General features: G+C 45.4%; 1 protein-coding gene across 3 annotated transcripts in view; it reads left to right on the top strand.

The window, feature by feature from the left end:
• Nucleotides 1-2,182: 2,182 nt before the first annotated feature.
• The window catches only part of SOS1 (SOS Ras/Rac guanine nucleotide exchange factor 1), a 111,610-nt gene continuing 99,839 nt past the window's right edge, over nucleotides 2,183-13,953 (top strand). For all 3 annotated transcript variants that reach the window (XM_079792256.1, XM_079792254.1, XM_079792253.1), the window contains exon 1: nucleotides 2,183-2,867. In XM_079792256.1, coding sequence (XP_079648382.1) covers nucleotides 2,781-2,867 — 87 coding nt within the window. In that variant the 5' untranslated portion in view covers nucleotides 2,183-2,780. The remainder of the gene's footprint in view (nucleotides 2,868-13,953) is intronic.

The following is a 13,953-nucleotide window of genomic DNA, read 5'->3' as shown; positions in this document are numbered from 1 at the left end:
CGCTGTGGCTCCGGCCGGTTGGAACCCAGAAGGGGCGCGCACCGACGCTCTGCGCCTGCGTAGCGGTGCAGCCAGCGCGGAGGGGCCCACGCAGCTCTCCAGTCTGCGCCCGCACGTTTGCGTTCCCGTGGCTATCTTCTCACGCTGCACACCCACAGGTGTTTTGAGTTTGGCCCTAGAGATGATAGGCAAACGGTGCAGGGGGGGCGGGCTCGATGGCTCCCTAGCGGCGCCGAGCCCAGCACCCCTCCCCGTAGGTCTCTCCGCTGAGAAGCGCCCCGTCTCTGCTCTGCGATGTCCCTTCGGCTGCTGGCTCTCCGTCTGCAGCCCAAACGTCCTTCCTAGCGAACACCTGCCCCAGCCACGAAGCATGCCCAGCCCAGGCTGGGATCCATGATTCTAGGGCTTGTTTACCTCTGCAGTCCTATCAGGGAGTCGAGTTGAAGAGGACCTTGGAGGTCAAGCCCAACCTCCTAACCGTCCCCAACGTCCCGAGGGAGTGAATGCACGGTTTAGTCTGTGTGTGTGTGTGTGTGTGTGTGTGTGTACGCGTGCGCGCGCGAGTGTGTGTGTGTTTTGGGGAATGCACACTCCCAAAGATCGTCCGTTTCCTGGGACAACTCTGGTTAGTCTTCCTGGAAGTTTCCTACATTCAACTTTCATTCGTTCAAAATTATTTTTTGAGCACCTACTGAGCACTTACTTTCCAGCTATAGCTCTCACTTAAAAATGTACTGTGGCCTCCTATAAACCTATCATGTCTGTTTTTCTCTCCTGCCTATGCAGTTGTGTCTGCCTGGAATGCCCATAACCAGTTTTTTTCTTCCATCCCACCCGAAACAGCCAAGGACTGGAGATTCTGGGGCTGCAATAATAAATTAGAGTCAATACAAAAGATGGTTGATCTATTCGAGCGTGCATTATAGTGGGAATAGACCAACGAACTAAAAATTCATGGGACCGTGATTTATGCTGGCAAGGGAAGAAACAAGCCAAGGCTTATGGTGGAAATAGGTGGGGACCGCTTAGGATTATCAGAGAAGGCCTCTTGGAGGTGGTGGCGATTCTAACCAGCCAAGGGAACCTTTGGGAGCAGAGTGAGTTCCAGGCCGGGGGAAGAACAAAGCCCTTGAGGCAGAAAAGAGGTTGGTGTCTGCTGGGAATAGAAGGCCAGTGTAACTGGAGTGTGCTGAGCCAAGATTTAGAAAGGTGAAAAAAAAAGGCTAAGAATGCAAACAGGAGCCACACGCAGGCTTTGTGAGCCAGGGTCAGAAGTTCGAAAGGAATAATGGGAAACCAAGGAGTCATTTGGGTCAGAAGCTTGATCTTAAAATTCAATGGCTTAGAATCACACAAACATATCATACAACTCTCCCACAACAGTCCTTTAGATAGTTGAAGATGGCTGAAGGTGCAGGAACACTATAGAGAATGCTCCTTTAGCGTTCCACAAACTTCCACTAAGTGCCTGTTCTGTGCAGAGTTCCCAGCGAAGAGGGACCTGCCTTCCAGGAGTTGGTTACTCCGATGACAGGGAAGTGATAGGTGAAAACCCCCCGGGGAAGTGGTGTGGGTTGGGTTGGGGAGCTGCCGGCGAGGTCTCAATTTGCACGGGAGGTAAGTGGTTATTGGAGTTCATTATTTGAAGTGGGTTTGAAAGATGAACATATTGAATTTTAAACACACACACACAGAAAGTATCACGTACACATTGTATTCTAGAATGATGTGCAAAGGCCGATTGGAAACACTGCAATCGCTTCTATTATCTCACAAATACTGGGCAAGTTTCGTGAGAAAGCCAGCTATCTTTTGTCCAGTCTGTTTACTATGCTCTGGGCAGTCCTTATCTGTCTTCATGTTCGGGAGCAAAGTACACACACACACACACCCCTTTCCGAAAAGAAAGGCACAGGGACTGCGAGAGAGGGGTGGGATCCCTCGCGGCCCCAGCACACAATGGGGGCCGCTTCACCCTAACTTCCCCCGCCCCCACCCCGCGGGACCCACTCAGCCCCAGGGTGCGACCTCTCCGACCCTTTCACCTCCCCCTGGCAGCCCTGGGGGCGCCCTGCCGCCCGGCCCGGCGCGGCGCCTCCCTCCTCCCCCGCGGGGAGCCGGAAAACCCGGAGCGAACCGGCCCTGCCCGGCGGCGCATGCTCAGTGGCGCGCAGGTCCAGCTCGCTAGTAGGAAGCTCCAGCGCTGCACCGGCGGCGGCGGCGGCGGCACCTCGGGGCAGCAGATCCCCAGCCGCGACCTCGGGCCTCTCCCCTCCCCCGCCAGACCCCGGCCCCGCTCCGCCCCTCCCGGGGTCGCTCGCGTCCCGCGGTCGGGACTGCGCCCGAGCGGGCGCCGCGGCCGGAGCGTCCCTCCACACGCCCTCCCCCCAGCCGCCGGCTCCACCGCGGGGCCAGGCCGGGCCGGGAACGCAGCCCCGGCGGGCGGGCGGGCGGGCGAGCGGAGGGCAGCCGGGGGCGGCGCCGGAGGGGCGGGGGGGGCGGCCCGGCCTGGGGCGGTGGTGCGGGATGCCGCCGCCGCCGCCTCCGGGCTGCCTAGGCTCTCCGCGGCGGGTCCCTGTGTCGGGTGGGTGGCCGGGCGCGGGCCTCGCCCCTCAGCCCCCTCTCCGGGGCTAGCCCGGCCGCGCGGCACCCCGAGGGGGGCCGGGCCGTGTAGTGGGGGGGCCGCGGCCCTGCTCCGCGTTTCGAGCTCGCCCTCTCGCGGCTCCGGGGCCCGGCGGCCGCCGCCGCCCCCTCCCCGCCCAGAGGCGCCCGGGGGCACCATGCAGGCGCAGCCGCTGCCCTACGAGTTCTTCAGCGACGAGAACGCGCCCAAGTGGCGGGGGCTGCTGGTGCCGGCGCTGAAAAAGGTGAGAGCGCGCGGGGCCCCGCCGCCCGCCGCCGCCGCCGCTGCGAGGGCGCCGGGCCGGGCCGGGCCGGGGAGGCGGGGCGCGCGGGGCCGTCTCTCGCCCCGGTCTCGCCGCCTCCCCGAAAGGACGGCTACACCGAGCGGTTCCCCCCACACCCGCTGGCTCTCGGTGCTGACATTTCACCCGGTGTGTGGCGGCGAGGCCGCGGGAAGCCGGGGAGGGTTGGTCCGGAGAGTCCAGTCGCTGACAGGTTAATGCCCTCCCCCGGCCTCAGAGACCAGGGATGGTGGAGCCTCCGTGTTCCGCGGAGGTCAAAGCAGGCCGCTCGGACGCCTTCTCGGGCTTCACCCCGGAGCTGCTGCCCGCCTCCGGTTGGAGGTGTCCGGTCGGTCTGTCCGTCGCAGTGGGCTCGAGAAGGCTGGCCATCGTGCTCGCCAGTCTGAGTGACTGCAGAGCTCGCCCGCCCGCCCGCAGACACAGGGCCTGCTCCGCTCACCCCCTGGGATCACTCCTCCCTGCCCCGTGTTCCCCCGCTCGGAGGAACCGGGGCGGGTGCACAGGCCATTCTTTCCTTTCTAACGAATCTTGGTACCAGCATTTGGGTTTGTGGATTAGAAATTTTAACCTTTTGTGTGTGTGTGTGTGTGTGTGTGCGTGCAAGTGTGCCACATGGTTATCTAAAGTTACAACGCGATCTGTACTTTTAAAAATGTTTTAGGAAACGTGGCTACATTTTGTTGTGGCGGTTGCTACATTTTTCAAGCTTCCCAAGCAGCGTTAAACACACTGAGACCATGGAGACCTCAGAAACTGGTTTGAATGAACAGGAATAACAACCAGCGTACTTTTCTTGTTTGTGTTCCTTTTGCCTTTCCTATAAATATAGGAGTTGTTTTTACTCCCTTAATCCTGTTTCTAAATCCCGATGTCTTGTTGCTCATACCGTGTTTCATGTTTTCTGGTGAAAAAAAAATAGTTTTACTCCTCCTGAGCGTTGAGATGATGGGTATACCTTTTGTTCTAAATGTTTATCCTTTCAAAAACTGTGACTTAAAAGGTGTCTGATACTCCTCTGAGGCCACCAACTTTTACTTTCCCTTTTGCCCTGTTCTCCTCCCCCCTCCTGGTGTCTTGCTGTGGAAACTATTTGGTTTGTTAGCAGTTTTACTCATATATTTCAGATGTAAGTTACTGACTTTGCCCCTCAGGTGTCTTGACTAGTTGCAGACATCTCTGTGATCATTGTTTTCCGAGAAAACCGAAGAGATGCAGTGTGCCTTTTGTACTTTATTCATTAGAAATCCCATCAGGCTCTCACTCTATTTACTTTTGCTTCACCTGCAGCTGGCATCCTTTTTCCTTATATAATAAAAGGCTAATATGCAAATTATCCCCTGGGGAGTTCGATCCGGAGACCAGGAGTTGGGTATCTGGCTATGATGTGTGCTGACCCCCCTGGGGCGGCGCAGAACATGGTGAGGGAGCCAGGGAAGGAGGAGGTGGGGAGGCGGGGAACCTGGGAACCTGATGGGCCCTGGTCGCTGGCCAGGCCCAGGGACCCTACCCATGCATGAATTTTGTGCACCGTCTAGTCTTAGCTCATAATAAAAGGTGAAAGAGAAGTCTCAGTGATGCTAGAGCTGGTTGGTATCCTGACCAAGGAGGGGAGGAGACAGAAAAATTGTTAAAAATATACAAAAGAACTCATGTGACACCATCAGTTTGGGGCTATTTTGTTTAGTGCAAACAGTGCCTATCCCAGGGGAACCACCAAGATACCCTGTCAGTTGAGGGGCCTGTGAAGTAGTGAAAAGAGCATTGTACGAGTTGGCAGACCAGGTCTAAGTCCTGCACACTGGTGGCCCTCCTGAAATCTGTCCACAGAAGCATTCTGTTTGGCTGGCACCGTGCTATTTTAATTTTAATGTAATTAGTTGCCAATATTTAAAAATGGGGCATATTACATAAAACCTGACTTTTGAGCTTTCCTTGAAGAATAGGAAGCTCTCCCCACATTGGGCCCACATTCAAGCAAGGCAGTCAACTGCCAGAGCTGCCCTTTTCAGACATAGCATGTGGTGTTTCCCATTGACCACAGTCCCCACCAGTTCTCTTTGCTTATTGACATAAACCAACTTTGACTTGAAGCAGAGATACTCTTGAATGACAGTAGAAGTGATGGGAGGGGGTGGAAGTGTACACAATCTAGCTGATATGTAAGGTTCTTCCAATTCTTATTTAAATTCTTATCCACTAATGATGATACTAAGCCGACTAAGGCAAGGTTGAAAATATATTTTATATCTGGATAAGCTCTTGGTGGCTCTAAACCTCCATTTTCACCTGCCTGCGAGACATTTCGTGTGGCTATCTCCCTATCTTGAACTCTTCCTTTAGACTTGCTGCACTGCTGCAGATGCACCCAACTTGTGCTATCTTACCCGAGGCTCTTTGGACGGGCTGTTCTCTTCACCTGGACTGCTCTTTGCCTGGCCTAACATTACTCATCCTTCTGGACTAATTTAACCTCAGATCTTTTCTCACATCTTCAGTGCTGAGTTGGAAATCTTTATTTTCTGTTAGCACCCTAGCCTAGCACTTAACAATGAATTTTAAGTTTCTATATAATTGTTCCCCCTACCCTGTTCCTCCTCAACTATATTGGTGGGTCCTTGAGAACAGGGATAATGTGTATGTGTGTGTATTTCTGACTGAGGATATGTTTATTGATGAGAGAGAGAGAGAGAGAGAGAGAGAGAGAGAGAGAGAGAGAGAAACATTAATGTGAAAAAGAAACATTGATCAGTTGCCTCCGGTATTCGCCTGCAACCTAGTATGTGCCCTGAGAAGTAATTGAACCCGCAACCTTTTTGGTGTATGAGACGACACTTCAAACCAACTGAGCCACCCAGCCAGGATGAAAAGAGGGATGATATTCTAATCTTCATTTTATCTTCCATCCATGCAGTGCCTGACACCTTGTAGGCACTTAAATTTGAATGAATGGGTGACAGAATACTCAAACTAAAATCATCACCTCCATCTCTTCCACTTACCATTAAAAAAATGTCTTCTTGCTTAATGGCTTTTATGTGAGTGGTTCAAAACTTTGGAGTCATCTTTGAGTTCTCTCTTTGCATTATTGCTCACACCCAGGCGCAGAGCCTGTAGATTCATTCTCCTTTGACATGCTCTTCTAATCTATTCCCTCTTATTCCTAATGCTCTGAGTTTCCTTTCCCAGATTACTGGGACAGTCTCTTAACTGAATTCACAGCTCCTCACTTCGCCTTTATCTATTTGTCAGATTTCAGAAGTTATAGTACACTTCTTAATGTGTCATCCTGTTGTTCAGGACTGTTGATGTCTTTTGAGGTCATAGGATGAAGTGCACATTCTTTAGCATGGAATTGATGGTGTCGATGATCTGGCTTCATCCTGCTTTTGTGACTGGATTGCCTACTATAATCTTTTTATTCTTTATGCTTCAGCCATTCTGGACTTCTTCTTTTCCTGAATATGCCCAGAATGTCTTGCCAGTCTAAGTTCTATCTTATTTATTCCACAAATATATGCCTACTACAGACCAAGTATTGCCCTCAGCTTAGTGCTGAGGATAAAAAGGTAAGTGACATCATCCAAAGAATGATGGGAAGTGGCAGAGGGTGACTTTGATGAGGAAACTGGTTTATGGAGAATGTTTTGTATGTTAAGCTGAGGAGTTTGAATTTTATCTTGAGGGGATAGAAGTCGAGAAATTTTAATAGGGGAGTGACATCAGAATTGAATTTTAGAAAATTCATTTTGGCCATAAAGTGAAATTTGGTGATGAATTTTGTTTGAGATGTTTAAAAGGCAGAGTTGACAGGACCTGGTAACTCACTGAGCGATTGGGGGAAGTGGCAAGAGAGCAGAAAGTCTTAAGCTTTTGGTTTGAGTGCCTTTAGTCAGGATAGAGAATGTAAGAGGAAAACCTGCATAATAAGATGAATTGTGGACATCTTGATTTAAAAGTCCTTTTGGGTTATCCAGGTGGACTTGTCCAGCTGGGAGTTGGTTGTTGGTACCTGGCAAATCTTATTTGGGACTTATAGTTGTATACATAAAGCCATAAGAATAGATGAAGCCTGTATCCATACAAAGGCTTACACATTAATGCTCATGGCAGCTCTGTTCAGCAAAAAATAAAAATAAATTTTAAAAAATGAAAACAACCAAAATGTTTATCAACAGATGGATGAATAAACAAATTGTGGTATAGCCATATATTAGAATACTGTTCAGCAATAGAATGAAGTATTGATACACGTGACAACGTGGCTGAATGTCAAAATAATTAAGCTGAATGAAAGAAGCCAGACTTTTAAAAGAATATATACCATATAATTCTATTTATATAAAATTCTAGAAAATGCAAACTAATCTACAAGGACAAAAAGCAGGTCAGTAGTTGTTTTAGAAGGGAAGCTTTTATGCTCATTTGTCTCCATTGTGCCTACAGTTTCAGGGGTATATACATATGTTAAAATTTAACAGAGTGTACAGCTCACATATATGCAATTAATTGTATGTCATTTGTTCCTCACATAAGGTGTTAAAAAAAGTAGATGAGGCCACCCATTGAAAATGATTAGAAGTAGGAGTGAAATAGGGCTGGCATTAGAACTGGGGGAAAAGAGTGTGCTGTGATGTGTAGGGGGAGAGCAAAGGGAAAGCAGTGAGTAAAAGATTAAGAAGGAAAGACCCTAGTGTCTGAAAAGCTGAGAAAGGCGTTTCAAGAAGAGTCATAAATGTGTCAGGCTAAAGGAGTTACCTGAAAACTATTAGATTTCACAGCTAAAGGGTCACTTATTTCTAGCAGTTTCAGTGTGAGAGTAGAAGATGGAAGAGCATGGAAAAAGAATAACAAGGACAGATGACTTAAAGAGATATTTCTGTGGCAAGAAGTGGATTCAAGGTTGGGAAAGACCTGTGTTTTTATTTGAAGAAGAAAGAAACTGCCTTTGGGGAAGGAGCTGATAGAGAATGCTGGTGAAATACTGAACAAGGAGATGAGCTCAGGGACACAAGCATGGAATTTGCTTTGAACTATTTGCTGTACTATTTTAAGTGCCTCACATATGTTCTCTAATTCTCACAGGATACTATTATTGCCTCCATTTTACAAGAGAGGAAACTGAGGTTTGGAAAGGGTAATTTCGTTACAGAGTCTGCATTTTTAAACACTATGTTATGTATGCTACCTCTGACAAGGGTGATGACATCCATTCTTCTGAAATGGGAGGGAAAGAGATGAAGATGGTTTTGTAGGTTGAAAAGCAGGGAGTTCATGCCAGGTAGCTTCTATTTTCATAAAATGAAAGGCAAGATTCTTTACATAGAGTGAAGAAAGAGAAATGAGTAAGGAGTTTAAGCATGATGAAATTTTGGAATTGCTGCTCTGGAGTATGCAGAAGGAGCCAGCCAGTGAATTAGGAAGGAATTGCTGAGCAGTGTGGAGTGTGGAGACTATAAATTAGTTTGATAGTTGTGAGATTTTCCTCCAGCAGCACTCATTAGTTAATGGGTTGAGAGGGGATAGTTGGTTGCAGGTGACTGCAATAGGGATTAAGAAGATAGGGATATTTCAGGTGATAGAGAGGAAATAAAGCTACTAGAGAAGTAATAAAGGTGTAAATGGGGGCTCCATGGATTAAAAACCTTGATAAATTGGAAGAGGAGGGTGATGGGTGCAGATAGGGGACCATGGTTAGAATGATGATTATTTGAGTTTTAATCGAGGTGAAGGAGATTAGATAATTAGAAGCTCTGAAGTTAGTGTATTGAATGATGAGTTGCATACATGGATGTTGACGAAATCCATAAGGATTATGTATGTATTGCAGTGCAGAGGAAGACTGTATTCCAGCAGTAGCAGGTAGGTCTAGATATCACAGCAGTGAGGATGCTTTAGCCAAATAATAATGAAAGTGGCAGCTACTCCCGACTCCCATAATGTATTTTTTATTATAGCTATAGATGGAATAGGAAAAAAGTATACTTCATTTAAAAATACTTTTGTCTTGTGACCAAGTTTTTTACCCAACATTTTATTATGAAAAAATTTAAATATGCAGAAAAGTTGAAATAATCGTAAGCACTCATATACCCATCACATAGATTCTGTAATTTACATTTTACTGTGTTTGCTTTATAACATGCTTATCGATCCCTCCATCCATCTACCAATCTATCTTATGTTTTGGTGCATTTCAAAGTAAGTTGAAGACATCAGTATACTCTATCCCTAACATTTTAGTATGTATGTCATTAACTGGAGTTCAGTATTTGTTTATGGTTCTTTTTATTAGGTAAAATTTATGTACGGTGAATAAACAGATGCTAATTTTACCATTTAATGAGTTTTAAAAAAATGAATGCAACCTGCCCGGGGCCGGCATGCTCAGTGGTTGAGTGTCGGGTCAACCTGTGAACCAGGAGGTCACAGTTCAATTCCTGATCAGGGCACATACCCGCGTTGCAGAGTCAATCCCCAGTGTGGGGCATGCAGGAGGCAGCCGATCAATGATTTTCTCTCATCATTGATGTTTCTATCTCCCTCTTCCTTCCTCTCTGAAGTCAATAAAAATATACATATATATATATATTTTTAATTAATGCAACCCAAGCCTCTACCAAGATATCAAACATTACTATCACTTGGGATGTTTCCTTCATTGTCTTGTTAGTCATTCCTTGTCCCCACCTCCCAGAAGTAAATGCTGTTCTGATCTTTTATCATCCTACCATAGATTTATCTATTCTAGAAAGTCATCCTCCTATATAATAAAAGCCTAATATGGTAAGTGTCCGGTCATCCAGTTGGCCGTTCAACCAATCAAAGCGTAATATGCTAACGATATGGTAAGGTTGCGCAACTGCTCGCTATGATGTGCACTGACCACCAGTGGGCAGACAGTTGACTGGCCGACCAGTCGCTATGATGTGCACTGAACACCAGGGGACAGACGCTCCAACAGGTAGTTTAGTTTGCTGCTGGGGTCCGGCTGATCAGGACTGAGTGAGATGGGCTGGACACGCCCTGGAGCCCTCCCATGGTCTCTCTCCAGCTGGCCAACCTCCCATGTCCCTCCCCAGCCCCGATTGTGCGCTGGTAGGGTCCCTCGGCCTGGTCTGCGCTCTCTTGCAATCTGGGACCCCTTGGGGGATGTTAGAGAGCCGGTTTCGGCCTGACGGCGGAATGACTGGTCACTATGATGCACACTGACCACCAGGGGGCAGACGCTCAACACAGGAGCTGCCCCCTGGTGGTCAGCGCTAAGGATGTCCAACTGCCATTAGTCGGACATCCCCCTAGGGCTCCTGGACTGCGAAAAGGGTGCAGGCTGGGGTGAGGAAACCCCCCCCCCCCGCCCCCGAATGCATGAATTTCATGCACTGGCCCTCTAGTATAAAAAGAATCATGCAGCATATATTTTTTGGTAAAACTTTTGGGGTTGTGTTTATTAAGAATTCAGTTCTTTTTCTATCATATAAATGTGTCAGTTCATTTATCAAGTAGATGGTTACCTGGGAAGTTTCCAGCTTGGGGCTGTTATGAATAAAGCTGCCTGGAATATTCTTGTATAAGTATTTTTCTTTTTGTAGACAAGTGTTTTAATTTCTCTTGGGTAAATACCAGGAGAAATGTCCCAAAGAGTAGGTGTCTGTTTAGTTTTATAAGAAACTTCCAAACCTTTTCTCAAAGTGGTTATACCCATTTTGCATTCCTACCAATAGTGTATGAGAGTTCCAGTTGCTCGACATCCTTGCCAATATTTAGTGTTATTAGTCTTTAATTTTAGTCATTGTGATGGGTATGTAGTGGTATCTTATTGTGATTTTAGTTTTCATTATCTTGATGACTAATGACATGGAACACTTATTCTTGTTCTTACTGGTACTGAGCATTTGTATATCTTCCTTTGGGCAGTGTCTGCATAAATCTGTTGCCCATTTAAAAAATTGAGTTATTTTTCTTTTTAGTACTTAGTTGTAAGAGTATTTAGTATTGATTTATATATCCTGTGTAACTGCCCTTTATCAGGAATATGTTTTATGAATATTTTCTTCTAACCTGTGGCTTATTTGTTCATTTTTGTTAAAAAAAATTTTTTTTTAAATTCTCACCTAGGATATGCTTTGAGAGAGGAAGGGCAGGGGGGAGAGAGGGAGAGAGAAACATTGATGTGAGAGAGAAACATCAATCGGTTGCCTTCCATACATTCCCCAGCTGGGGATCAAACCCACAATGCAGCTATTTGCCCTGACCAGGAATAGAATTGGCAACCTTTCAGTGTACAGGATGACACTCAACCAACTGAGACACTCTGTCCGGGCAGTTCATTTTCCTAATGGTATTTTTCTTTGATGAGCAGAAGTTTTTAATATTGATCAAATTTATCAGCCTTTTTTTCTTTTAAGGTTATTGCTCTCTGTGTCCAAGAACCCCTTGCCTGCCACTAAGTTATGAAGATATTCTCTTAATGCTGTTTTCTAAAAGCTTTGTAGTTTTATCTTACATAATCCCTCCATTTCAAGTTAATTGTTGTGTATAATATGAGGTAGAAATTGAGATTCATTTTTTTAATGCTGATATGTAGTTACTTTGGAACTGTTTGTTGATGAGGCTTTCCTTTCCCTTTGGGTTGTATTGATGTTTTTGTGAAAATTAAGAAACTATATGTAAGATTTTATTTATGTAAATATATATTTAAATGTGTTGTTTCATTCTATCCCACTGATCTGTTTATTTACCTTTACTCTAGTACACCACTATTGATTACTGTAGATTTATAGTAAATCTTGAAGGTAGATAGCATAAGTATTCCAATTTTGTTCTTCTTTTAAAATACTGTTTTAGTGTTTCTGGATTTTTCATTTCAGTATAAATTTTGAACCAGTTTGCCAATTTCTACCAAAAAATCTTGATGAGATTTTGATTGTGATTTCATTGAATCTATAGATCACTAGGCATAATTAACATTTTAATAATATTAAATTTTTGATCCATGACCATGGTATATATCTCTCTTTTTTAAAACTTTTTAATTTGTCTCAGCAACACTGTAGTTTTTAGTGTAGAAATCTTACATATCTTTGGTTAAGTTTAATCCTAAATATTTTGTTTTTTGATGCTATTGTAAAGTGTTCTAAAAATTTATTTTCTAATGGTTTGATATGAGTACATAAATATACAGCCAATTTCTGTATGTTGAAGTTGTATTCTTTGGCCTTGCTGGTAGTTTTGGAGATTCCATAAATTTTTTTTTTACATAATTATGTCAAGTAGCCTGGTATTTATTTATTTATTTATTTATTTAACAAGTGGTCATCTTTGCCATGTTCCCATTCTTAAGGAAAAAAGCATGTCTTATTTTACCACTAAGAGTGACATTAGTTAGTTTTCATTGGTGCCCTTTATCAGATTGAAGATTTTCCCTTCCATTTTTCATTTTCGGAGACCTTTGGAGTTTTTAAAAATCATAAATGGATTTGAATTTTGTCAAATTATTTTTCTGTGTCTGTTAAAAGATCATAGGGGTTTTCTCCTTTATTCTATCAATATAGTAAATTACATTGATTGATTTTTGAGTGTTAAAACAATCTCACATTTCCTGGATAAACCATAGCAGACAGTATTTTATTGAGTTCCTGCTATGTGGCAGTATTCTAGTCACATGCTTAGTACTTTACATGCTTATCTCTTCTACCCATTGACTTTCAAGATGATAATTTTTATAGCTGAGTTTTACAGCTGATGAAATGGATCCTGAGAGGCAAATTGCTCAAGATCTTATAAGGAGTATAATTAGGATTTGAACCCAAATCTGTCTAGCTTTAAAGACAGCTGTGTGTTGCTTCTGTTGAAGAGACAGTATATAATACAGTTAAATGGTGCCCTAATTGTCTTGCACCTTAGATTTTAGGAAAGAAGTGCTGTAAGCCACTGAATGAAGAGGGCTTTGGACCTCTTGTTTTAAGTTGAGAAATTTAGCCCTTTTACATATTGGTGCTCTGCATAGAATTATGTTTGATAAAACGGTTCTGCTGCATTAAAAAAGTAAGAATTTTAAAAGCAGTAGTTAATGGAGAGATCTTAAAGGAAAGGTCTGGGAAGTAATGGTCTTGGGGTGGCAATAGGAAGCTAGAAGACTGTCCTGTATATTTATATTTGGGACTGATGGAAGTGACATTTTATATATATTTATACACACACACACACACACACACACACACACACACACTAGAGGCCTGGTGCACGAAAATTCATGCACTGCGGGGGTGGGGGGTATCCCTCAGCCCGGCCTGCGCCCTTTCACAGTCCGGGACTCCTCAGGGGATGTCCACCTGCTGGCTTAGGCCCACTCCCTGGGGGATTGGGCCTAAGCTGGCAGTCAGACATCTCTCTGGCAGCCCAAGAGCCCTTGGGGGATGTCCGACTAACAGACATCCTTAGCGTTGCCATGGAAGCAGGAGAGGCTCCTGCCACCACCGCTGGGCTGGCCAGCCATGAGCTGGCTTCTGGCTGAGCGGTGCTCCCCCTGTGGAAGTGCACTGACCACCAGGGGGCAGCTCCTGTGTTGAGCGTCTGCCCCCTGGTGGTCAGTGCGCATCATAGCGAACAGTCGTTCCCAGTCATTCTGCCTCCACAGTTAGGGTTAATTTGCATATTACCCTTTTATTATATAGGATTTTAAAGGGTCACTGTCTGCTCTGTAGAGCGTAGATTCAATGACAGCAGAAGTGCTGGCAAGAAGGCCAGTTAGGAAACTTGTGCAGCAATTCACAGAAGGGGATAATGGTGGTCTTGACTAGGGCAATAGCTGTAGGTATAAAGAAAAGTGGACAGATTTTAGAATTGGGGGTGGATTGGTGATTGAATGACAGGGTAGTGAGAGAGGAGTTAAAGCTAATTCCCAGGTTTCTGCCTTAGAAGTCTTAAGTTTTAATAGTAATGAAAGAGGAAATACTGGGAGCAGAGCACACTTGGAGGGGAACTAAGAAACCATCAGTACTCTGGGAAAGAGAGTTTGTGAGAGAATTGT

This window comes from Cnephaeus nilssonii (assembly GCF_951640355.1).
Source record: "Cnephaeus nilssonii genome assembly, chromosome: 15".
In the NCBI taxonomy this organism is placed as follows: Eukaryota; Metazoa; Chordata; class Mammalia; order Chiroptera; family Vespertilionidae; genus Cnephaeus; species Cnephaeus nilssonii.
The sequence above is the reverse complement of the archived record's forward strand: the minus strand, read 5'-3'. Positions and strand labels throughout refer to the sequence as shown.